A 24,125-nucleotide genomic window follows, 5' to 3' on the forward strand; every position below is an offset into this window, starting at 1 on the left:
TCTAGCGCTTTCATTGTACATTTGGCTGGTAACATTTGTGTACTTTCACTCACACAACATTTTGAATGCAGGACTTGCACTCTTTATTTTCTGCTGTTGACAGGCAGGCAGATGCGTAGAGCGCACTGACACTTGTCACTGACCTCTACTGGTTGGGCAAGAAAAGTGAATCAGGGATTGCTGCAATAGCAGTCTGTAAAATAAGCTTTTATTGTTTTCTTTACAAACAGCTGTTTGATACAGTGGAAAGTATACAAGAAAAAAAGCAGGGATTAAAGAACAAATATCTCATACAGTACTTAACGTCAGGCACATAAAAAAGTGTGAATCAGTTGTCACGTGGCTGCTCCTTAACACATAAAACCAGTGCATCAGAGTGGTGTGCGTGTCTCACTTACTGTTAAAAACACAACAGGCAACATCATTTAGCACTGAATTAAGTAGTTCAATAATGAATCTGTATGATAGGTAATTAACATATAGTATATTCACATGTATTTGTTATATTAACTACAGTCATAAATAAATGATTTACTGAAAAAAAAGCACATCAGCTGACAAATGACGAGATCACCTTTCTACAATAATATCAATAACCTGTTGCTATGAGAACAGGATTCAGAACAGCATTCCATTCATAGAAAAAAGTGATGTGCGACATGTCACACACACACACACACACACACACACACACACACACACACACACACACACACACACACACACACACACACACACACACACACACACACACACACACACACACACACACACACACACACACACACACACACACACACACACACACACACACACACACACACACACACACACACACACACACACACACACACACACACACACACACACACACACACACACACACACACACACACACACACACACACACACACACACACACACACACACACCTACCTTTTGGGGACATTGAATTGACATTACTTCAGACCTATACCAACCCTAACCACCACTTATCTTACTTACCCTAACCTACTTAACCTGCCCGCTGACCCCAAAAATCATCTTTGTCCTAATTGGGGACACAGCTTTTGTCCCGAGTTAACTGGCCCTCGGTCCCCAAATGTAGCCTAAGTAAGAAACATACACACAAACACACTGGCACTCAGTTAACAGATTTGCATATATTTTCCACCACTCTGTTGAACTCCTCTGGTCGATCAGCATACACGTGGTGAGAAGCTTCATCTATCAGCTGCACAGTGGAATAGATAAGGAAAAAAAGATAGCAAAAGCAGTCAGCCATTTAATGCTACCCCACGAAGAAGAAATATGAATTTAATTAAAATGACAATTTAAAGCTGAACTGCACATTTTTAGACTCCTAATTGGATAATATCTCGACTCACCAGCACTCTGGTGTAGGCCTTGTTCCTAATCTGGACCACTTTGTCTCCAGACGAACTGTCCACCCAGGATCGTGCTCCGTACAGCATGGTGAGGGGCATTGAGGAGGGCAATTGGTGGATCCGCTGTAGCATGGGCCTCTTGGCCCAACCCAGAGACTCTGACATGGCCCTGAAACCCACTTCTCCACTGGGAAGAGGAGGAGAGGAAATGGAATAGGATATAAGTGATTGGTCATTCTTTTGTAAGATTATGTCTCATTATTAGAAGTGACGCTTGTGTTGTCTTACCTCGGGGTTTGTGCGTTACAGTGGTAGATGTACTGCGTCATCGTGTCATCCTCAAAGAGATCTTCGAATTTCCTTTTGAAGTCAGGACGGAATCTGTTCACCAAACCCGGTCCTGAATCAATGACATGCTGTAAGATGGATGGACAGAGTATGTGGCACAGTGTCAGATAAAGAATAAGATCTCTTACCCCATGGGCCTGCTGCTCTGATGACAGCCAGTGGGTTGAAGAGGGAAATTACTGATGCAATAGCCTTTACCCAGCGTGGAGGGGACGGCCTCTTTACCACCTCTGTCCCCTGACCTTGACCCTCCGGCGTCTGTGTCTGGGGTCGCTCAGGGAAACCCCAGGGGTCCACCAGGATAAGGTGTGAAACTCTGCAAGAAGACAGCAGAATACATGATCATTTCCTATCGAATGGCATGTATTTGCTTACCTTTCCATGGCAGCTCGGTTCTTGCAATATCACAAGCTCACGTGAGAATCACGGGATCATAATATCGCAGGAAAATCCGTCCTGATATGCTTGAAGTGATGCCTTTTTATCAATATCAATCAGTTACTGGTGTGATTTAACTGTGTGTGACAACACATCTGTGTGACAACACAGAGGCAGATGTTTTTTTAAACAACAATGGTGGCTTCTAAAGAGGTTAGCATAGATGCTGCAGTAGAAACGATGCTTTTGCTCTTTTCCTGACTTTGGCAAGAGCATGATGGGCAGATAGATGGTTTATCCAGTCACCTGCCAGGTATTTTTTTGAAAGAGCCTGACCTTTTCAAATCAGTTTCCAATGACGGCTTCTCTTGGCTCTGTGTATGAGCAAGAGCGCACACACTTTACACAAACTTTATGCCCTTGGCTAATGTTATCCCATTAGTATTATTACCTCGAAGGGTACTGGATGGCGTAGGAGGTAGCCAGGTACCCCCCCAGACTGTGTCCCAGCAGAATCATGTTCTCCAGGCCTACAGACTGTCTCCACTGTTCAATAGAGCTGACAAACTGCTCCTCTGCCTTGGAAGCATCTGAGGGGAATGGAGGCCTGGAGCTCCTGCCAAAGCCCAGGAGGTCAAAGGCATAAACAGTCCGTGACCGACTCAGCGCGTCTACATTCCTGATCCAAAGGCCTACACCTCCTCCAAAGCCATGGACCATCACCAGGGGAGTTTTTGGGGCTAGAGGAAAAAGACATGGGAGTTATGTCATGGGTCTTACATACATAATGCATACAGCACGGTGGGATCATAGTTTTTGCCTCCCGATAAACAAACAAAGGTTGAGAGAGGGGTGGTACCCTGTTCTGCAGGTTTGCGCGCTGCCTTGTTGGTGAGGGTCAGAGTCCATATTCGATCCTGGTTTGGCAGGGTCACAAACCGAGCCCATAGGTCATTCTGAATACCTGTTGTGAGAGAAGTAATTAATACCCTCAGCGAGACTCTGTATTAGTCGTATAGCTAGTGACATAACAGTTTCATATGACACTTACAGAAGTCCATAGATATTTTATATCAGCTTTCATATATCATGAGTGATTGGCTACATTTATATTAGTTCCTATGGTGGTTAAATAATCTGAAACATATACATACAGTATACAACAAAACATTCTTACAGGCAAGAATCTTGGACTCGGTGGTCTTCAAAAGGGACATGGAGGTCGGACGCCAGGAAGGCCACCAGCTCCAGACTGAACTTGACCTGACAAGAAAGAAAGAAAAACAAAAGAGATAGTAGAAAGTATAAGAATTAGCCCACGGATGCTGAATGTACAATACTAACACTCGTGAGCATGTGAGTCGAAGCTTCAAGCCAGTGTTATTATCGTTTGCATGGAGCAAACACACCCAGGAGTGTCACGTTTCACAGTCGCCATACTGTCAATCATTGTCAGTGCAAAGACCCACAGCAGAGATGAAGTGGTCAAAATGTATTATGATTACCTCATCAGTATCATTATTTGCAGCATTTCCTGTACCATGCATACAACACATTCACAACAAAGTCTAGTGCCAACCTTTATTCTCAGGATAGGAACTGAAAAGGCTGGGTCCATCCCCACTTCCTCTTATTGGAGAATAATCCAATCAGAAAATATATAAAACTGAAATAATCCAGCCTCACACTCCACCATCCCCAGGCAGCCAGGCATCCTACCTGTTCTTCCCCACGTGTTGCATCCTCAACACACACTGTTAAAAAGTGCTGAGTCATCTGAACACCTGGCTCATTGTGTAATAGCACTCAGAGCTGCTATTGTCGCCAATGAATGACATTTAAAGAAAAAACAAACAAACAAATAAGGAACTGCAGATCAACACAATCCCATTCAACCCCTCACCTCACCTGTGGGGTCCTGGTTACTAGAATATGCAATAACTCCCCACCCTCCTCAACTTTCACCTTTTTAAAAAAAATGTTTTATAAATAATAACAGCTCATTGTGTATATATGTATTTATTTATCTTGATTTTTATATTTTATTTTACTATTTTAGATTGTCGCTATTTATATTGCCAATTCTTGAAAGCTGCTTAGCTGTGTTTCATTGTTCTCAAAAACAATGACAATAAATCAGTTATAAGTCTCCTTATAATAACCCTAAAAGTGCTACAGTCATTAGATTATTATGTTGTTGTTTTTTGTTTTTATTATTAATATTATTTGATTTTGTGATTCTTAATCCTTTTGTGCTGTGTGTCTTGCTTTTACTTTTTGTATGGACCTGGAGTCTGAAATAAAGCTTATCTATCCATCTATCTATCCATCTATCTAATACTGGTTCTGGAAGTTACAGTGCGTCCGTTGTGTTATATTAGTATAATATAGTTAGGTGGCTACAATTATAAATTGTTTAAGTGTTATGTCAAATATTTCATTATATATTTATATTGGTACCATGACACAGCACATCTCGTCCTACACACAGCCCAGTATAAGAGAGTATAGGAGCGAATGAACGCTGTGTGTTTTTAAAGTTTAGCTAGCATGTGATGTAATGAGGAGGTTGTATCCGACTCTATTGTCACTTACTCTGTCTCACAGTCGCTGTGAGTCGGGTCTGTGGTTGTAGCAGGGTCCATTGGTTGACATATCCCGGTGCCTACATTCAGTTAACTGAAATTACACGAGTTTACAGCCCCAGCGTCTGTGTCTGCTCTGGGAAAATAATAACCTTTGTGGGCAAATTTGTAATGTTTTGTAACTCGTTCATTCCTTTATCAGCTGACCGAGCGCAAAGATGGTCTATTGCGAAGATGTGTCAACGGTCGACCAAATTGAATTTTTAAAGGTAGTAATCGGTGGTGGGGAAGCTATTCTCGCGAGAGTTGGGTTTTTTGCGAGTTCTACACAATGCCAAACATGTATTTTTAAATGTAGAAATAATTATAATAACATAAATTAATACGCACAAAGACAGTGTAACATAGAAAAAAGGAATGAAGAATAACAAAAACAAAACGTATGGAGTCTAAACCTATGCTCTAAATTAAGGGAGAAACTCTGAAATGCTTAAATAATCTCATATCTTTAGCCAATTTATATTTATATATATTTTTAAATTAAGCTGGTGATCGAATTAATTATCCATCTAAGTTTTATCTTCTGAATATTTGGGATTGTTAAGTATTACTTATAAATCCATCTTTGTTAGTATTTCAGTTTTTACAACACATTTCGAAAGGTACTTCTGTAAATCAAACCAAAAAGAAGTAACATGAAAACCTCCTACAAAAACACGTCCAGTAGTCTAACAGCGTTTGTGTTTGTGTTGGTTAATAATGGGTGAAATTCAAAACTGCAGAAGCTTTACCTTTGTGTGACTGTGACTCAAAAATAAGCAAAGTTAGGTGATTTAACGTTAAACCAAAGAAAATGGGTGATAACCACGAATGTAGTCGACACATCCGTATCTCAAAAAACTGTCAGAGTAGATCATCTTTCTTCTTTTCGGACCACTCTGATGTCCGGTGGGCGGAGCCTATAGTCTGTCTTCAACAACGGGGCCCTTTGCTTTCCTGTCCGGACGACTCGGAATATATTCTTTGTAACACCAAGGACGCTTCCGGTTTGCGAGGACACGTCACTCATTGGACTGAGGAAGAGGGTACCCTTTGCTCGTTTTGACTCTAAATTGAACAAATTAGACGGTAAAACCATGTCGAACTCAGTCATCTCGGTTATCTCTCGGTTCCTGGAGGAGTACACCACCACGACGCCCACCAAGCTCAAAGTGGTGGACGCGTATCTGCTGTACATCTTGTTGACAGGAGCGTTGCAGTTCCTCTACTGTCTGCTCGTCGGCACATTCCCCTTCAACAGCTTTCTGTCGGGCTTCATCTCGTGTGTGGGCGCTTTCATTCTCGCAGGTAAACACTTATTCACTCTGAATGCACTGTTATGACTTTCTAATTACTTATACAATGCGTCTGCTCGAGGGTTCCAGTCAGAAACGTTTGTGCTAGGCAGACACAAGTAAGCTAACCATGCTAAAATGCTCTGAGTATGGAAATGTAAACCTACTCACTAGGCTAATAAAAACACTCGCTAGCTAAGATAAATCCAGTTTAATAACTGTACAAATGCACTGCAGCATATTTGCCTGGGGCCCATATATATGTATATATATATATATATATATATATATATATATATATATATATATATATATATATATATATATATATGTATATATATATATATATATATATATATATATATATATATATATATATATATATGTATATATGTATATGTGTATATATATATGTATATGTGTATATATATATGTATATGTGTATATATATATGTATATATGTATGTATGTATATGTATATATGTATGTATGTATATGTGTATATATATATATGTATGTGTATATATGTATGTATGTATATGTATATATATATATATATATATATATATATGTATGTGTATATATATATATATATATATATATGTGTATATTTATGTATGTATGTATATGTATATATATGTATGTATATATATATGTATGTATGTATATGTATATGTATGTATGTATATGTATATATGTGTATATATATGTATATGTATATATATGTATGTATATATGTATATATATATATGTATGTATATGTAGAGCGTCCAGTTTTTAATGAGTAACTCCTTTAATATTATAAGTATCATACAATGCAATATAAGGCAACTGCACCACACAACTACAGCGACCAAAATGACCATAATGTTGATTCAAAGGTCTTTCCACAGCAGTTTCAAGAAGTCCTCCACATTATAACCCTCATGAAGGAAGGATTTGTTGAAGGAATGAAGAAGAAGAAGAAGAAGAATTCCTTTTATTTATCCCCTGTCATTATTATTATACAGGATACAAACACACAGGCCTGAAATACACACATGCACAAACATGACTTATATACATGCAATTAATGGAGAGATGTTAGAGCGAGGGGGCTGCCAATGGCTCCGTGCAGTTGGGGGTTCAGTGCCTTGCTCAACAGCACACCTCGGCAGTGCCCAGGAGGTGAACTGGGCATCACAGGGCCAAAAAATAAATAAATAAATGAAGGTTTGGGAGTGGCTTAGTCAAAGTCCGAACTTAAATCTGATTAAGATGCTGTGACATGACCTCGAAACAGGCCGTTCATGCTCAAATACCCTCCAAAATTCCTCCACAGCGATGCGAAAAACTCATTGCCAGTTATGGCAAATACTTGATTAGAATTATCAGGTTTAGGGGGAAATACTTTTTCCACATAGGGCCAGGTTGTTTTGGATGAGTTTTTTCCCTTAATAAATGGAATCATCATTTAAAAACTGCATTTTGCATTTACTCAGGTTAAGGGGGCAGATAGTTTTTAAACTAAACTCGAACCGGCGACCCTCCGGTTCCCAGCGGAGTCACCTATGGACTGAGCTACTGCCGCCCCAAATGTTGCAGTAGAGTGCACCAATTTCTAGTGCCAATTTTAGCTCGGTGTGACTAATAAACAGGCAAATTGGTTACCTCCGTACTTAATTCCAGAGTAAACGTCCATCCCATTGTGGATGACAGCAAGCCCTTTTTCACTCTGAGCTCATATTGACTAGATGATGTATGAATGTCTCCATTAATAAAAAAGCAGGTGCGAGTTAGCAGCTGGGTGCATATAATGCGCATTGCATTGAACTACAATGATTTAATTGTTTCATCGCCTTATTCCTCTTGAGTTTTTTGTTTATTTAACAGATGCACCATGATTCTTAAATCCTGAACCACCTGTTTGGAAAAAAAAATGTAACCATGGGAACACCAGCAGAGCAGTTTGTGTATAGTTGTGCTAAATCCTCTGCATTTGTTCAAACAAGCTGTGCAATTTGTGATGTTTTACATGCTAAACTAACAATTGAAAAAAAACTTTTTAATTGAATATCCAGATATTTATTACTAACAGTCAAACTGCTTTTAAGTGTTATTTATTTATAACTTCTGCCTTTTTTCCTTTTTTTCTCAGTGTGTCTTCGTATCCAGATCAACCCACAGAACAAAGGAGACTTCTTGTCCATCTCCCCAGAGAGAGCCTTTGCTGACTTCCTATTCGCTCACACCGTCCTCCATCTGGTGGTGATGAACTTCATTGGTTGAAGCAGATGTTTACCAGCCTCACAGTGTCCCCCTCTCAGAAGGTGGTTATTTTACGCATGCATTTATCATTTTAAGAGTTTTCAAAGTTAAGATTCTTAAAAGTGCAATTTCTTCTTGCCATCCCAATTTGTCACAGTGGAAATATTCATGTTTAGTTTTTATCTATTTATTGATGTTTATATTTAATTATTTTCGAGCATGTGCAATTCAACAAAAAAAGACAAAAGCGGTTGTTGAAAACATATCCAACAATATAGAATAAAAGAGAAAGAGATAACATAATTTCAGTAGGGATTTTCCTTAATCTACAGTGAATACAAAATGCAGTTTTGAAATGATTATTCCAGTTATTGAGGGAAAAAAGTCATCCAAACAAAAAAGTAATTTCCCCCTAAACCTAATAATTGGTTGTGCCAACGTCCTTCACAAACAACCCTAATCAAACGTTTGCGATAACTAGCAATGAGTTTTTCACATCGCTGTGGAGGACTTTTGGAGGTTTTTCGAGCACGAACGACCTCTTTACGATCCTGTCACAGCATCTTAATCAGATTTAGGTCTAGACTTTGACAAAGCCACTCCCAAACCTTCAGTTTTTTATTTATTTTTTGAGCTATTCAGAAGTGGACTTGCTGGTCTGCTTCGGATCATGGTCCAGCTGCATAACCCAAGTGCACTTGAGCTTATGACGCACTATGGCCAGACATTCTTCTTCAGGGTTTTCTGGTAGAGAGCAGAAAGCAAAGCGAGGCACCCAGGTCCTGAAGAGGCAAAGTAGCCCCAGACCATCACTCTACCACCACCATGTCTGACTGTTGCTATGTTTCTTTTTCTGAAATGCTTTGTTAATTTTATGCCAGATGTAACGGGACGCACACCTTCAAAAAAGTTCCACTTTTGACTCGTTTGTCCACAGAATATTTTCCCTAAAGTCTTTGGGATCATTAAGATGTTTTTTTTTGTCAAATGTGAGACGGGCCATTCTTCTTCTTAGTGAGCAGTGGTTTTCGCCCCTTCCCTTTCTCATTTTCGAATCATGAACACTGACCTTTACTGAGGCAAGTGAGGCCCGCAGTGCTTCAGATGTGGTTCTGGGTTCTTTTGTGACCTCCTGGATGAGTCGTCAATGCCACTCCTGGGAAGGTTCACCACTGCTCCATGATTTATTCACATAGGACCAGGTTGGTTTGGCTAGCTTTTTCCCTCTTAGTAAATTAAATCATCTTTTAAAAATGGCATTTTGTATTTACTCAGGTTAACTTTGTCCAATATTAAATTAGTTTGATGATCTGAAACTTCAGTCTGACAAAAAAGCAAGAACAGAAGAAATCTCTGAAGTGGCAAATACTGTACAAGGCTCTTTTCTGAAGTATAAACAGGGGTTTTAATGTACTTTTGTATGCGTTTCCCCAAATCTCTACACAGTAATTAAGCTAAGGCTATATTAATTAACAGTATATAATATGGAGTGATTTATGATCCAGTGCCTGTTTTGCTTTAGCCAGGACTGAAACGTTCATGATAGTTTGGACTGAACGTATCTTATGTGAGGTAGAAATTTGTTTTTAAATACTCTTTCAATATTAGTTCCATCATTCTGTGCCTGTATTTGAGTGTTAGTTTCATACTTTCCAAATAACATGATTTATGTTTTGCTCAGATGTAATAACTTGCTTTTGTCAAACCATTTTTAAAAATTTCGATAAGTTCTGGATCAATCAAGTCCAGAAATTGCTGTAAATTTTCAACAGAACCAAAATGGTTTGTATCGCCTGCAAATAAGACACATTTTAATGACTCTAACACTTAACACAGTATATCATTAATGTAGATCATGAATAGCTTAGGCCCCAACACTGACCCCTGGGGGACACCACAAGAAATGGTCTATTCTCCAATCTTCGTGTTTAAACACATTCAACATCCAGTCATCATTATATATTGTGTAGTCAATTTTCTTCCAGCTGTGCGTGTTACGCTGCTTAAAGTATGTGATTTCTGTAGCTGTTGGTTAAGACTACCTCCTTGTGTGAGTGATTTCTGCCATATTAAGTTAAAGCTCTCCCTTTTTTGGAGTCTCGATGAAGCCCACTAATTAATTAGATCTGAATATTTCTTCAGTACCGATGGGATATTCTGTTGATTCTGCACAGAAAAATACTTTGCACTTCTCTTTCACGAGACAGGTGCGTAGGCGAAGGCCGGGTAGGTTACTTGCAAAAACACATTTATTTGCTAGACCTTGAGTTTGTTTGCAAGTTTCTGTTTACTGAAACTGAAATTAATCAAACCAAGGTCATGAACGACAAAGCGTTTATAGAACTCAGCCTTTTATCCCACCGATATATCTTGTGAACATGTCTCTGCAAGTGATGTGTGTGATGCATTAGTGTTCACAGTGTAGAGTCTCTCAGTGGGCAATAAATGGGAGTTTCTATTGACTCCAATTTTCCTCAAAGAAATTTCAGTCCAAAGCAACTGGACTATTATTATTATACTATTATTATTTGTCTAGGAAGACGTTTCACCTCTCATCCAAGAGGCTTCATCAGTTCATGTATGCATCTGACCAGGCTGGGACTGGTCCACCTAACTAACTTCGTCTTCCTAGACAAATAACCAAGTCCAGTTGCTTTTGACTGAAATTGCTTTGAGGATAACGATGACCTGGACAAATGAGAACATTCACAGGCTTGACTCCAATTATGTTTTTGAGGTCTATAATATAGACGTATGCTTTACTGTGTGGGTTTACGCTCGTAAAACTAGAAATATATTGTTGTCTTTTGGGTGCTTTTAGTCCCATGAACCATTCTTGCCAGTTCATCACTTGATTCTCAGTAGAACAAAAACTCCAGATAGTACATGTGATGATAATGTAGACTCCAGTCTTACTTCTATGGGGAGATCCACACGATACCAACTTGCGTTTGCGTTGCTAGTAAACAATGTTATTGCATTTTTACACTTGGAAAGAGCATAATGCATTCTCTTTGTTTCTCAGTTACTTCCAAATGACTACTCCCATAACCTCGATGTCACCATCTCAATCAGCTCGTCTTCTTTTTTTCTTAGATCACGACAGGAGAAGTGATCAAAACTCCCCTTCAAGACATGATGCCACATCTGCTTTTGTGCCACCGGTTCGAATACCACCATCAACGCTGAATTAGTTGCATCTTGTCCCACGTGATGCAGATTTCTTACAGATAATGATTGATTTCAGGCATTCTTTTTTTAAATATAACAATTTGTAAAGCATTCCCTTTTTGCACTGAGAAGAAGAAATAAAAACAACTCAAATGGTGAACATGAGAAAGATGACGCTGTTTTTTATTTATTTTAATTTTTTTTAACAATAGGCTTGTTTTAAATAATGTGAGTATGTAAGTCTTTTGAATGCATGATGTTCTCTAAATGAGTGTGGCCCGATATACCTTTAGTTAAAAAAAATACATTATAGGTGGAAAATAAGTTGACAAAATATATAGTCCTATTTTTCATATTTGAACATACAAAATGAGTTTTTGTAATGAATTATTATAGATTAATCATCAGACAGTGACCCCATTTTAATAGGGTGACCTCTATGTGGCCATATTACAGCTCCAAGTACAAGACTTTTTACATCAGGGTTTGGGGGGAGCTACATGCTACATTTGGAGTAAAAAATAAATCATTTTCATGTTCGTTTTATTTTGGGTTTCCACTAGACTATGTTTACGTCCTTTGATGTTTGAAAAAACATGTTGTTTTTCTCATACTGTGTCTTAATACCTGTATTCACCCTCTGTCTGAAAGGCTCCGTTTTAGCGCCTGTCTCTTTCAAAGTGAAATTCCTGCGTAAAAAATCATCACCTCAGGGTCTTTTTCGTCAAATACAGTCATCAAGCGTGTGTTGCCGGAAGGGGCTACAGGTAGAGGTAGTATCAGATCTACCATCAGTCTCGGTGTGTGGGCGTTTTTTTTGGGTACTGTGAAGGCTGATAGGTCCCCTCTAAAGTTTTAAAGTAAACATAACCACTATTCAAGCACAATTACCCATAGTATTGTATAATATGACTAGTGCATTTACATGTAAGCAACATTTTATTGATGAAAAATTTAGTGGTGATTCTAACTATTCTATATACTGTTTGCTATGTAAAATGTATTATATTCTTATTTTAGGTTTTTAAATCTATTTTTAAAGTAACTGAAGCTGTCAAATATATGTAGTGGAGTAGAACTGTAGAGTAGCCTACTCTAAAATGAAAGTACAAGTATTGAAGTTAAGAACATTTGAAACGCTATATAATTTATATTAACACCAAACAAAAACATCAGGAGGCATCATGGCACCATTTTGCTTATGCCATACATACAGTACAGACCTAACGTTTGGACACACCTTCTCAGTCAAAGAGTTTCCTTTATTTTCATGACTATGAAAATTGTAGATACACTTGGGGACACTTTCAAAGTTTTCCCAATATTTCGGACTGACTGAACTAATGATGGCCACTTGTTTAACTTTATTTAGCTGCGTTTTTCTCGCCATAATACAAATTCTAACAGTCTATTCAGTGGGACTATCAGCTGTGTATCCACCTGACTTCTGCACAACACAACTGATGGTCCCAACCCCATTTATAAGGCAAGAAATCCCACTTATTGGACCTGACTGGGCACACCTGTGAAGTGAAGACCATTTCAGGTGACGACCTCTTGAAGCTCATCAAGAGAATGCAGAGTGTGTGCGAAGCCGCCATCAGAGCGAAAGGTGAAGAAACTAGAATATAAGGCGTATTTTCAGTTGTTTTACATTGTTTTGCTAAGTACATATTTCCACATGTGTTATTTCATAGTTTTGATGCCTTCAGTGTGAATCTACGATGTCAATAGTCATGAAAAGAAAGGAAACTCATTGAATGAGAAGGTGTGTCCAAACCTTTGGTCTGTACTGTATGTAATTTAAGAGTAAGAGCTTTTGAAAAAAGACTGATAGAAGACCTTTTACTCCCAGACCTTTGAATCAGGTTTACATGCTCTGTGAGACAGAAGGAAAGTTGTGACTATCTAGTTGATCTTGACCAAATCTACACTTATTCTAAGTCTCCTGTAAGAGAGACAAATGGATATGTAAGTATTTCACAAAGCTCAAAGGAAAGTCAGAATGTTGAAATTTGGCATGGAGCTTGAGTGGCTGGAAATAATTAGTTTCCTGAAAGTTAAGTTTCGATTCTCCAAATCTGCTTGAACTGCCATGGGAATATCTCCCTTTTAATTCCGGGTTCTGCCTCCATTTTTCCAAGAAATAGATGACCATAAAAGGCTTTGCAGGAAAAACAAGGGACTTTAGGGACATCCTTGGCACCGCAGAGCAAACCGAGGGGCTTGGAATAATTGTTTGTTAATTCAGTGGCTGAGGGGGGGTTGTCTAAAAGCTTAATCCAACAAATGAAGACTGGACCAAAGCCAAAGTTTTCAGGCTTTAAAATCAAATAAGTTTGGGCCAAATGAATAATTTTCACCCATGGAGGTAAGATACACATCATTCGGTTACTTGGGAGAATAAGTTAAAAGATTGCTCACGCTAAAAATCATATAACGCAGGAAATATAAGACAAAATATGACAAACGGGCCCAAGGGCGCGGATTGCATTGGGGGGTCAGGGACAAATATTAAACTGGGGGTCTGGTGGTCCTCCTCTAGAAAATTTTGAGCATCAAACACTTAATTTCCTGCATTCAGGTGGATCTTTATGCACCGATTTATGGTGGAAATGATTTTATTAGTGTAAAGGAAAACACAGGTGACAATTTAATATATAAAATTATAATAATATGACTCAAAGCAACCTATTCCTTTATGCATTCATTGTCAAAATGTCAGATTATAAATTTTCTGTGTTGCCATTTTAATATACTTTTGTAATTTTTGCAATATCATGGTGTTTTAGATCAGGCGCTTTAATAGTTAACATCTGGAACATCTGGATCCAACTTGTGGTCACATGACCAAGGGGGATATTGGCACTGCGGAACCTGGAGACTGTTTACACAAGGCAGTTCACAGTACTTGGTAAACCTCAAGCTGACGGTGAAACATGCTGACACACTTTACACTCGTCCTGAGCCTATTACCATGGATCCCAGGTAATAACTGAGATAATTGAGATCATATGCTTTCAAAAGTTGTATAATACGCCTCCGTAGCTGCTTTTTTCCTGCAGATAATTAATGACAAAAGAGGATTATTATGATGCTGCCCCCTTTAACAGTTTGGCAAATGATGGTGCTACGCTTATGCTTCACTTCTCTTTAATACTTTTCTGTATGAATCATTTGTTGGAGACAGACTAGAAAGGTTGTTAATGTTATTTTCTGCGGGTGCTGGAGATCCCTTTTGTGTGATTTTATTTTAATCTTCCAAGCGTCTGTACTGTCTGCCCCTTGGCAAGAGCATGTTTGATGTTTATTTTGTCAAGTCTCCAAAGGCCCGTTATATCTGTCCCCCCAATGTCTGTTACAGAGGGATAATCCCATTATGAAATAGGAAGTATGGCGAGGGATGTTTCAGTAGGAAGAGTGTTTTGTTAAAAAGGAAACTGAAACCATAATGTGGTACAAGTATTGCTCAGGGCCACTTTCCCCGTTCCTCAGTCATAGATTAGAAATGTCCACAGTGAGTCTGTTTTAACCGCAGAATAAAAGTCCAGCGTTCAAAATCCAATCATCTCCACTTTCCATCAGTCTTTCTCTGCAGGGTAACCACGGAGGGAGAGCTCGCAGCCATGGAGGGTCAGTCCCTTAGGATCCCGTGTCATTACGAGCCTCAGTATGCCGGCTATGTAAAATACTGGTGTCAGGGGAAGATGAGGGACTTCTGCACCAGCTTAGCTCGAACAGATCAGCCCCCTTCGGCCAATCGAGCTGAGAAGAAAGTGAGCATATTTGACGACCCGGTCCAGCTGGTATTCACTGTGACCATGACAGACCTGAAGGAGCAGGACTCTGGGTGGTACATGTGTGGTGTGGAGATAGGCGGTATATGGAGCGCTGATGTCGTCGCTTACGCTAACATCAAGGTCATTCACGGTGAGTAATGGAGTGATTTTGAACTATTGTTGATCCATATTGAAAACAGTTTAATGCATTTCAAATGCTTAGATTACAAATTGAAGGTTGCATTATAACTTGCTTCCTCTCCTGCAGGTATGTCAGTGGTGAACAGCCGACTGAGTGGGGAAGAAGGAAGTAGTGTCACAGTTGAATGCCACTACAGTGAGAGATACAGGTACTGTTTACTGTCCCATTCTTCATATTATATTTGTGTATATTTTATTTACCATCAGACCCTGTAGAAACCTCATGTTTAAAACAACATTTCTAAGCACCAGAAAACCCAGAGAAACATGGTTATTTGTTCAAAATCTTCAATTCTGACCAAAGTGATGGGCAGTCAGCCTTCACCGACTCCCCTGTGACTGCTTGCCAATAGAGAAACTGAGAAGAAGTGGTGTCGGAGTGGAGACTGGAGCTCCTGTCTGGTGACAGGTTCTGAAGGGAGCTACGAAGACACTTCAGTGGCCATCAGCGATGACAGAACTAGGACTTTCACTGTAACCTTAAAGAAGCTGCAGATGAGAAATACCGGCTGGTACTGGTGTTCTGCAGGACAGCAGCAGATGGCAGTGCATGTGCTGGTCACACCCCAACCCACTACTAGTAGGTTGACAGGAAACTGTCGCGCTTGAAGCAGTTTTTGCTTTTTTGATCATTTTTATGTACTCGCATTATTCTTCGGCTGTCGTATCTTCATGGTTGAATGCACTTATTGTAAGTTGCTTTGGATAAAAGAATATAATCTACTTAATGTAATGACAGAGAACCCTTAAAGTGAAAAAAGTATCACAAATTATCCTTTCAAATCCAAATATTGTATTCAATGAGAATCTAGACAAGATAGTGAGACATTCATATTTGATTAACTGTTGAAGCTTACAAGGCAAGATTTTCTTATTTAAAGCAGTATTATTCAAGAACACGCAAACACAAGGTTGACCTTAACATCTTATACTGTTGAAATACAAAAAATGTTCCCACATGTTTGATCGTATTGAACCTATTCCATGAAGCAACATTAGCCTTCCTCTAAATTGTTTTCCTGGCCCCTTTTTGAATATAAATCCAACATTCACTCTCATTTTAGCTTTGTTTTGTTTTCCACAAAATATCAAGCTCGTTAGCTGCTGCTAATTAGCTCATTATTAGCTAGCTAATTCATGAGAACCACATGAGAGTGAATCAAAAAAGTAAAACTGCTGGCCAGAAAACCAAAACCACGAGCTGAAAGACAGTGAAGTGATCAAAAGAATTGAAAGGAACCACAGATGAGTGATAGAGATAGAATTAAATTGAATGGAATGTATAAAAGGACAATGCAAATGGCGACTGTTGTTAGCCGCTATGGTGATAACACACGTCAGTGGGGCTAGCTATCTAGCTCGTAGATAGATAGCTACCTACCTAGCTAGCCAGATATAATGTCCAATAGATAGATAGATAGATAGATAGATAGATAGATAGATGGATAGATGGATATATGACGGAGTGTGTGGATGAAGCATTAAGTTGTTAAATGGCCCTCTGCCTTCATTTTGATCTCTCCAAACCTGTAAAGTTTCATGACTACTGGGATGCTATCACGGTGACCACATATGCCCACAGACAGAGGGACAAACATAACACCTAACAAAATACTAAAAACCTCCTCTGTGTTATTTACTGCTACTGTAGGTGCCTTTCGCCATAATGACACACACACATACACACAGACACAGACTCACAAGTCCAACACAATACCCGTGTTGCTGGAGTTGCGCTCTTATCGCTGTTGCGGCTGGTAATTAATTTGTTCCGATTTTAAAATACATGTTTGGTTTTAATCAGCCTCAGTCATGAGTCATGCAAATGCCAGGCTAAATCTCACTTGCTCAGTGTTTACCCTGAGATTTCAGCATGGAAAACATCTATTACAAAACTGTTGAACCTAGCGAGTGGAAGCCAGACAAATCAGTGTACTACGGGGAGTTGTTTAGATGGTGCTCTGACTTGCCAATTAAAACTCCCGAATGTTGTTGAAAACAAATTAAAACAGGCATAGTAGGTTTGAAAAAGGCACAGTTCTGTGACTGCATGGGCTTTTCCCCCACATCACTCTGCAGCTGCTGAAATGAGAAGTATAGCCAAGAGCTGCTTTGAAGATCAATATGTGTTTGTAACAGATGGCAGGGGCTCCTAGATACCCAGCTGTACAAGATATCGATTATCACGAGTCACTTATCAAGAATATTGATGTTATGAACTCTGCGTGCGCTTATAATAGTACATCATTTTTCAGTTCTGATATTTTTGTCTTCAGCAACGGTGTCCGTGACATCCCCACCTACAACGTTTCAGTCTGTTACATACCCGCCTCCATCCAAAGCTAGCACTAAGGAGTCCTGGAAGAGTCACAGGTAAGATCAAAGCACTTCTTTATGATTGTGCTATAAGCGTCTGTTTATACGAAAAGTATATTAAATCCGTCATGTTACTGTGTAAGAAGTTAGAACAGACGCAGTAGAGGCCTGAGCCGCTTTTGAAGCTGGACTATCTGCTCACACCACTGTGTGCTTTCGGTCTGTGTTTCAGTCACATCTTGGAGTCTTTGATGGTGTGTGCTTCTGTAATGCTCCTCGTTGGCTTGGCCATATTGGCGAGAAAGTTGTGGAAACGGCACAGTAAGGCAACTTCTCATTTCTTTGAATGTTAAATCTGGGCAGAATTATTCAACTAACCTCCTCTATGTCTATGAAACATTGTACACCTATTACATATACCATAGTAAGACATTATGCATTATTATATTGGGCTTAATATCCTCAAAATCCATTTCTAGAGCAGGATCCAGTGCTGAGACGAGTTAAGGAGAAAAAAGCAAGGCACAAAGTAAGCCACCATTAAAATATCTGTCACTATTCCATTACACAGTTTAAAGATAAACACCATTATCACGGATATGCGATTGAGCGGTTTCTGTCTCCCATTCTCTCTCCACAGGGGTACTCAGATGACCTGAAACATGCTTCTGTTGTCTTTCTTAACAGGGAAGCCCAGGATACAGGGCTTCATATTTACTGAGCTTTGGGTTTCTCGTTGCTCATTGAAACTAAATGTCATTTTTGTGTAAATTCACTGCACACAGCACATGCTTTATTTCCCCTGTGTTTCGTAAATTACATATCAGCACATTTAAAGACATTAACATGTTTTCTGCTGGTACATGCTGCGATCTTACAAGAGTATCCCTGCTTTGTTGGAGGAATATATGAAAAAGTAATCATGTAGTATTTTATTTAATTTTGTATCAGGAACAGCACTAACAAGGTCATACATTACATATTATCATTTGGACATTTTAGCAAACTGGTGGAGTTTACGTTCTTCTCAGTTAAAAATGTTCACACAGTTTATTTTGGCTGGTTCCAGAGCATTTAAATTTGATCCTTTTTATGTTCCTAAATACAATAAATAATTTTTATTCACATTTTTTTATTTCTCCACTAGATTTCTATTTTGTGTTGGAAAACCCTCACAGGTCCATTACAAACTGATCATAGTCTATGAAGTCTGGTTCTTAAAAATACAGTAACTTGGTGATAATTCATTTTAAGAAGACCCATTTTTGACCACTTGGGGGCAGCAGAAACAAGCAATCAAGTGACCGATATGGTGGACTTGTTAGCTTACCACACATCCTGCAGGTTGAGCAACATTAGCATTAATTAGGAGCCTGTGACCCCTGTTAAACGTATGTTCAATGTTTTTAACTCTCTTTTTAGCTCTGTTTTTAGTCTCCACCGACTCCCGAGGGAAATTTCTGCAAATTAGCAAAAAAAAAAAGATGCTTTGTAGCTCCGTAGAGCTTAGGTAAAATGTGATATGTACTTTTTGTTTCATGCAGGTATTGCCTTGAAACAACTGCTCCATTTTAATAAACCTTGCAGAGAATATAATTCAACAGCTAATTCAATAAACAAGAGACACTGGATACAGATATTTCTTATTTCTTTTTGGACTCATGGCTTCTGTATACCTAAAATTCTACTAACTAACTCATTTCCTGTCCAGAAGTCTACACAGTATTGTAGTAGAAACTTATTAGACAAGAAAGAATGTATGGTTTGTGCACTGTCATGGTTTCGTGAAAGGCCTCAGAGTCTTTTAGCCGAGGCATGCTTCATGCAATGAAGAATTGGGTTTTGGGAGGTAAAGATAAGATGAGGACCTTGTAGACGTTCCTGACTCCCAGGGTAAATAGTCCGTTGCTTTGCCTCCTCCCTGGTGGCATGAGTAGCCTATATGAAATGCTGTATTCTGTTGCATTCAGAATTTGTCGGATGGTTTTGGTATTTTGGTTTTGGTCAGCTCCCGAACCTCCTCGTCTCAGTTAGACATTTTCGTTGCCATCTGTTTTCCTCTGCTGTTGGCCAACGCATGATATAAACATCAACACGTCCATTCAGTCTCTTCGAATACACCAGATAATGAGTGGCATTTACACATGAGCCCTCTAGGAGATTAAATGATCTTTGGAGCTGCTCAGATAAACATTTGCGTTCTCACATACATCCCTGCCAGGTAATGTTTCAGGCTGTTCTCTTGAATTTTAAGTGGCATATAACAACATTTTTATCATGTGTTTATTTCAAGTAATTTAAAGTTGTACTCAATAAGAATCTATTACACTTCTGTCCTTACTACAAGCCAGACTCAGAAGTTGAAAGTTCCAGGTTTCAGATTACAAGTGAACGCAGCATAACCGTTGGTGAACGTTTGCTGGGCCGGCAGAGCAAACGCTGTCAGTAGCATCACTAACATGGTGGCTTACTTACATCAAAGCCGCGAATGTCGCCACAGACACAGACATTGGAATACCCAGCAAGTAGCAGTGCTTTCATTAGTGGATCATATGATCAATCATCATTGTTTTAACTCACTATTTGATAGATATTCATTTAAAAGGCCATTAAATAGATGGAAATCATACGGAGTACAACTTTAAGTAGTGGATGTAGTAGAGTATTAGATGGCAAATCTCCGCTTAAGGAGGCAGGTTGAGGTGGTGGATGGGTCCAAAAAACAGGACTTTCACCGAGGTGAGTGGGGTTTGTTCCCGATATCTTTAATGCCCCAGATGTTCTAAGCCAAACTCCAACCTTTTTCTAATCCTAACCAAGTCATTTCGATGCCTAAACCTAACTGACACAAAAAGCAGCCGTCATGGTCCACTTCCATTTGTCTTTTCATAAGGTATAATACAAAATTTTGTGCAGAACTTTTCATACAATATCCTACAAACCTGTTGATGAGGAGATGTTGAATGTGTAGATCATTTCGGGTTTTCAGTGCACGTGACGGGCTATACTGTATAAAGCTGTGTCCATACATGCATGCTGTAACAAGATCTTCTCTATTGCAGATTTGTGTGTTACATCAAGTATGCAATGATATGTATTTTGATAATAACACCAATCATGCTACTCAGTACCCTTATTTTAATTGCTGTCAGCTCCAAACTGCTGTTTGTTGGTTCCGTTGCACAGGGAAAAAAAGTCCAATGTAAATTAATAATACGTGCTGAGATGGTAATTCTTTTTTTGCACAGAAACCCCATGGGACATTTTCACTTTCGGCGGTTGCTGATTTTTTTTAACTAGACTGCAGTGTTTATTGCATAACAAGAGATAGAAATTTCTAATTAACACATTCAGGCATGGATACATGGTGTGTTTGACAGAAAACGTGTGGAGGTAAATTCAGATGATGTGAACATTGTTAAGAGACTTCTTATTTTAAGAAAGACGTGAGCACATGAAGACAGAAACCATTAGAAGGAGTTCACAAATGAACTGAAAGGGAACAGCTCTACATTTCATGCTCTGTTCTTATTCAGACCTCACACGACGTGTTAGAACTGTAAATTGGACCCGCTAATGAGATGGCCCAAACTGCCAGGGAACCAACTAGAGGTTGGAACTCCTAATTTGTCTTCCCTTCCCAAGGAAAGGCCATTTTATTGGACTTACCTGGTTAAATAAACGTTGAATTAAAGGCTAAATTTAGAGCTACAGCTACCTTCATAATCATGCTATGTGATAGGGATTCTTCTTTCATTACATCCCAAACGTTTCTTTGAATGTAATAACTTGTATGGCTGTTATTGCTATTTAAATTATCCACTTGGAAGTAATTGCATTTAAAATGTCATGTGCAGTTGTGATTTTTTTTTTTACTCACCATCCTCCGCCCTAATTAAATACTTAAATCAGTTTTATTATGCAGAATATTAAAGGGAAAATGAAAAAAGAAACACTTTTTTAGAAAGTGGTACTTTATGAATTACACTATATTATAACTATTATGTTATGTTCTCTTTTTTCTATACTGCTCTATTGTATTAGTTCCTATTCTATTCCATTTCATGCTACATGTATTGTGTTTTATTTTATATTATTCTCTCTCTGTTCTTTTAGTTTCTATTCTACTCCATTCCTTTCTATTCTGCTTGGTTCTGTTGGTTTATTACCTATTACTCTCTGTTCTAATTTATTCTGTTCTATTCCCTTCTATTAGGTTGTATTTTATAATATTCTATAATATAATCATGCTATATTACAGTATGTCCTATTTCACTCTATTATTTTCTGTATGAACTCCTTTTTTCTGCTCTATTCTATTATGTTCTTTTCTATTCATTGTGTTCTATTCTATGTACTCTCTATAGCCCACCACAGTTGAGTTTCACCACTGTGTCGATGTTACAGGGACTCAGTCATTAATCTAAATGTGTTTCAAGTGGAATCAGTTCTGCCAGACGGAGGTCAACCCTGTATGAAATATATTCTTTCCGTTATATATTGCTGTTGTGTGTGTGTGTGTGTGTGTGTGTGTGTGTGTGTGTGTGTGTGTGTGTGTGTGTGTGTGTGTGTGTGTGTGTGTGTGTGTGTGTGTGTGTGTGTGTGTGTCGGTGTGTGTGTGTGTGTGTATTTGTAGTCCTGCACAAAAAAATGTCCCTTTTCCTGACCAAATGCCACAGCCATTCTGTAGAAAAAAAGTGACATAAAGCCAGAGGCTGTTGCTTGTCACCCAAGAACTCTACACAGAAAAATACAGGATTTAAGCATCTTGCATCATGCATTTTCCACTCAATATAAGAAAACATTCCTACTCTTCCTCGTGCATTAGAAATAACATTTCTGTTACAATCCCTCGAGTCTTGCCATTTGAGCGCAAACGGCATTAGCAATCAATATATTTGTGTTCTCCTTGTGCATGGCTGCAGCAGATAATGAGGCATCAGTGGGAAACATGGAGGGCCAGCGTGAAGGATAAGTGACTCTTCTATGCTTCGTGACAATCGATATGAAGGCCAAACATTGCACATTCCTCCTTCAAGCATGCAGAGTCCTCATTAAATGCTGCACTGTTCTTGTTCACCCAAACCCAAGCGCATTAGAGGATTGTACTCTGGTCTTTTGATAGTAAAGGCTGGATATTGTATTCACACATAAATGTAAAAGCCCACTTAGCGACAAGAGTTGGAAATGAGTAATTCTGTAGCTATGAACTCTCTGTGAGCACTTCAGTTCCATGCACTGTACTGGAACTATGTTGAATTGAATCATCCTTATCAAAGTAAATACGATTCAAAATTCAAAGGTTGAACACATTTAGAATCGTCATTAAAAGGTATATTTAAAAAAAATAATAATACACCCACGGGGCGTTTTGAGGGGTACAAAATGAAAGTATTGCTTTTCCATAAATATAATATATTTAGTCTGAATTAATATTTAAAAATATTTTTTACGGGTTTGACCATGACTTTCTGTCAAATTCTGTTTAGATTGTACCAGCCAATAGCGGCCGGCATTGCGGGTTGCCAGGGTTGTCTGTTGTTCGTAGACCGGCACTGGGTGAAATGGAGTTTGCCAATCCTGCAGGTGCTTATTTGTCCCAGGAGCTGAGTGACCGGAGACGGGCAAAAACTAGAGTCAATATAGGCCGAACATTCACTCCATGGACTGAGAGAAAGGAGTTCAACGGCATTAAAACACAGGCCCAACTGGCTACGTTTCTTCTTGATCGGTAAGCTAACTTTCATGTTTACTTAGCTGTAACGGCTAACGCTAACTGTCAGTCAAACTCCTCTAATACGTTTTTATGGTGCCATTTGCCGGAGGGGACGGGTTCTAACAGAATCAAACAGACTCCGATCTCCTGTAGGCTACTGGGCCGGGTCTGACCAACCTGGCAACCTGAGTGCTGGAATTATTTTTTGTTGTCGCAACGACGATCTTGTGACACTAGATGGCAGTGTTCTGCTCATTCTCCACATTCAACCTTTACCTAGGATAAAATAACTCATAATAACTTACAATAACGTTCTGTTTTGGGCACCATGATGCTTTCCAATGTAAAACCTAAGCAATAGCAGCAGTATTGTTCACAGGTGTCAAATTTTTTTATTAGACTAAAATACTCTAGCATTAGCATGTTATAAAGCATTCCATAATTTAAAACAGTGTCTTCGTTCAGTTACTATCACAGGTCCACTACAAACTGCACGGAGGAAGAAGCATGATTCCCCTTGTGTTTCTATAGGAACAGTAGATTAAAAACAACAAAAATATAGTTGCCACGTCCTGTTCAAACACAAAATCTACTGTGACTTACCAAAGTGCCAATCACCAGTTGAGCAAGCATGTCGAGACTGGAAATCAAGGTTACAGGCT

At 38.9% G+C, this 24,125-nt stretch overlaps 3 protein-coding genes across 3 annotated transcripts; 2 read left to right on the top strand and 1 right to left on the bottom strand.

Moving 5' to 3' along the window:
• Nucleotides 1-929: 929 nt before the first annotated feature.
• Nucleotides 930-4,852, bottom strand: abhd4 (abhydrolase domain containing 4, N-acyl phospholipase B). Its single transcript, XM_083929146.1, has 8 exons — nucleotides 4,710-4,852; nucleotides 3,292-3,377; nucleotides 2,974-3,078; nucleotides 2,566-2,854; nucleotides 1,865-2,052; nucleotides 1,677-1,788; nucleotides 1,389-1,575; nucleotides 930-1,234 (listed from the first exon to the last, which is right to left on the bottom strand). The coding sequence occupies exons 1-8, from the start codon at nucleotides 4,757-4,759 to the stop codon at nucleotides 1,145-1,147; spliced, it is 1,107 nt and encodes a 368-aa protein (XP_083785272.1). The 5' UTR covers nucleotides 4,760-4,852; the 3' UTR covers nucleotides 930-1,144.
• A 904-nt stretch (nucleotides 4,853-5,756) lies between these two features.
• dad1 (defender against cell death 1) lies at nucleotides 5,757-11,611 on the top strand. Its single transcript, XM_083928989.1, has 3 exons — nucleotides 5,757-6,046; nucleotides 8,171-8,342; nucleotides 11,377-11,611. The coding sequence occupies exons 1-2, from the start codon at nucleotides 5,836-5,838 to the stop codon at nucleotides 8,299-8,301; spliced, it is 342 nt and encodes a 113-aa protein (XP_083785115.1). The 5' UTR covers nucleotides 5,757-5,835; the 3' UTR covers nucleotides 8,302-8,342; nucleotides 11,377-11,611.
• A 2,703-nt stretch (nucleotides 11,612-14,314) lies between these two features.
• On the top strand, nucleotides 14,315-19,262 carry pigr (polymeric immunoglobulin receptor). The gene is made up of 8 exons (XM_083928923.1): nucleotides 14,315-14,439; nucleotides 15,037-15,381; nucleotides 15,499-15,580; nucleotides 15,785-16,011; nucleotides 17,708-17,804; nucleotides 17,980-18,068; nucleotides 18,227-18,276; nucleotides 18,388-19,262. Exons 1-8 carry the CDS (start codon nucleotides 14,391-14,393, stop codon nucleotides 18,466-18,468), a joined length of 1,020 nt encoding a protein of 339 aa, XP_083785049.1. The 5' UTR covers nucleotides 14,315-14,390; the 3' UTR covers nucleotides 18,469-19,262.
• The last annotated feature ends 4,863 nt before the right edge of the window (nucleotides 19,263-24,125 follow it).

This window comes from Echiichthys vipera (assembly GCF_963691815.1).
Source record: "Echiichthys vipera genome assembly, chromosome: 15".
In the NCBI taxonomy this organism is placed as follows: domain Eukaryota; kingdom Metazoa; phylum Chordata; class Actinopteri; order Perciformes; family Trachinidae; genus Echiichthys; species Echiichthys vipera.

Coding starts and splice junctions, on each gene's coding strand:
- abhd4 (XM_083929146.1), bottom strand. CDS start 4,759: ATGGACCCTGCTACAACCACAGACCCGACTCACAGCGACTGTGAGACA. Junction 2,053..2,565: donor GCCATCCAGTACCCTTCGAG/GTAATAATACTA, acceptor GTCTTCTTGCAG/AGTTTCACACCTTATCCTGG. Junction 1,789..1,864: donor CAGAGCAGCAGGCCCATGGG/GTAAGAGATCTT, acceptor TCATTGATTCAG/GACCGGGTTTGGTGAACAGA.
- dad1 (XM_083928989.1), top strand. CDS start 5,836: ATGTCGAACTCAGTCATCTCGGTTATCTCTCGGTTCCTGGAGGAGTAC. Junction 6,047..8,170: donor GGGCGCTTTCATTCTCGCAG/GTAAACACTTAT, acceptor TTTTTTTCTCAG/TGTGTCTTCGTATCCAGATC.
- pigr (XM_083928923.1), top strand. CDS start 14,391: ATGCTGACACACTTTACACTCGTCCTGAGCCTATTACCATGGATCCCA. Junction 15,581..15,784: donor CACTACAGTGAGAGATACAG/GTACTGTTTACT, acceptor GCTTGCCAATAG/AGAAACTGAGAAGAAGTGGT. Junction 16,012..17,707: donor CACACCCCAACCCACTACTA/GTAGGTTGACAG, acceptor TTTTGTCTTCAG/CAACGGTGTCCGTGACATCC.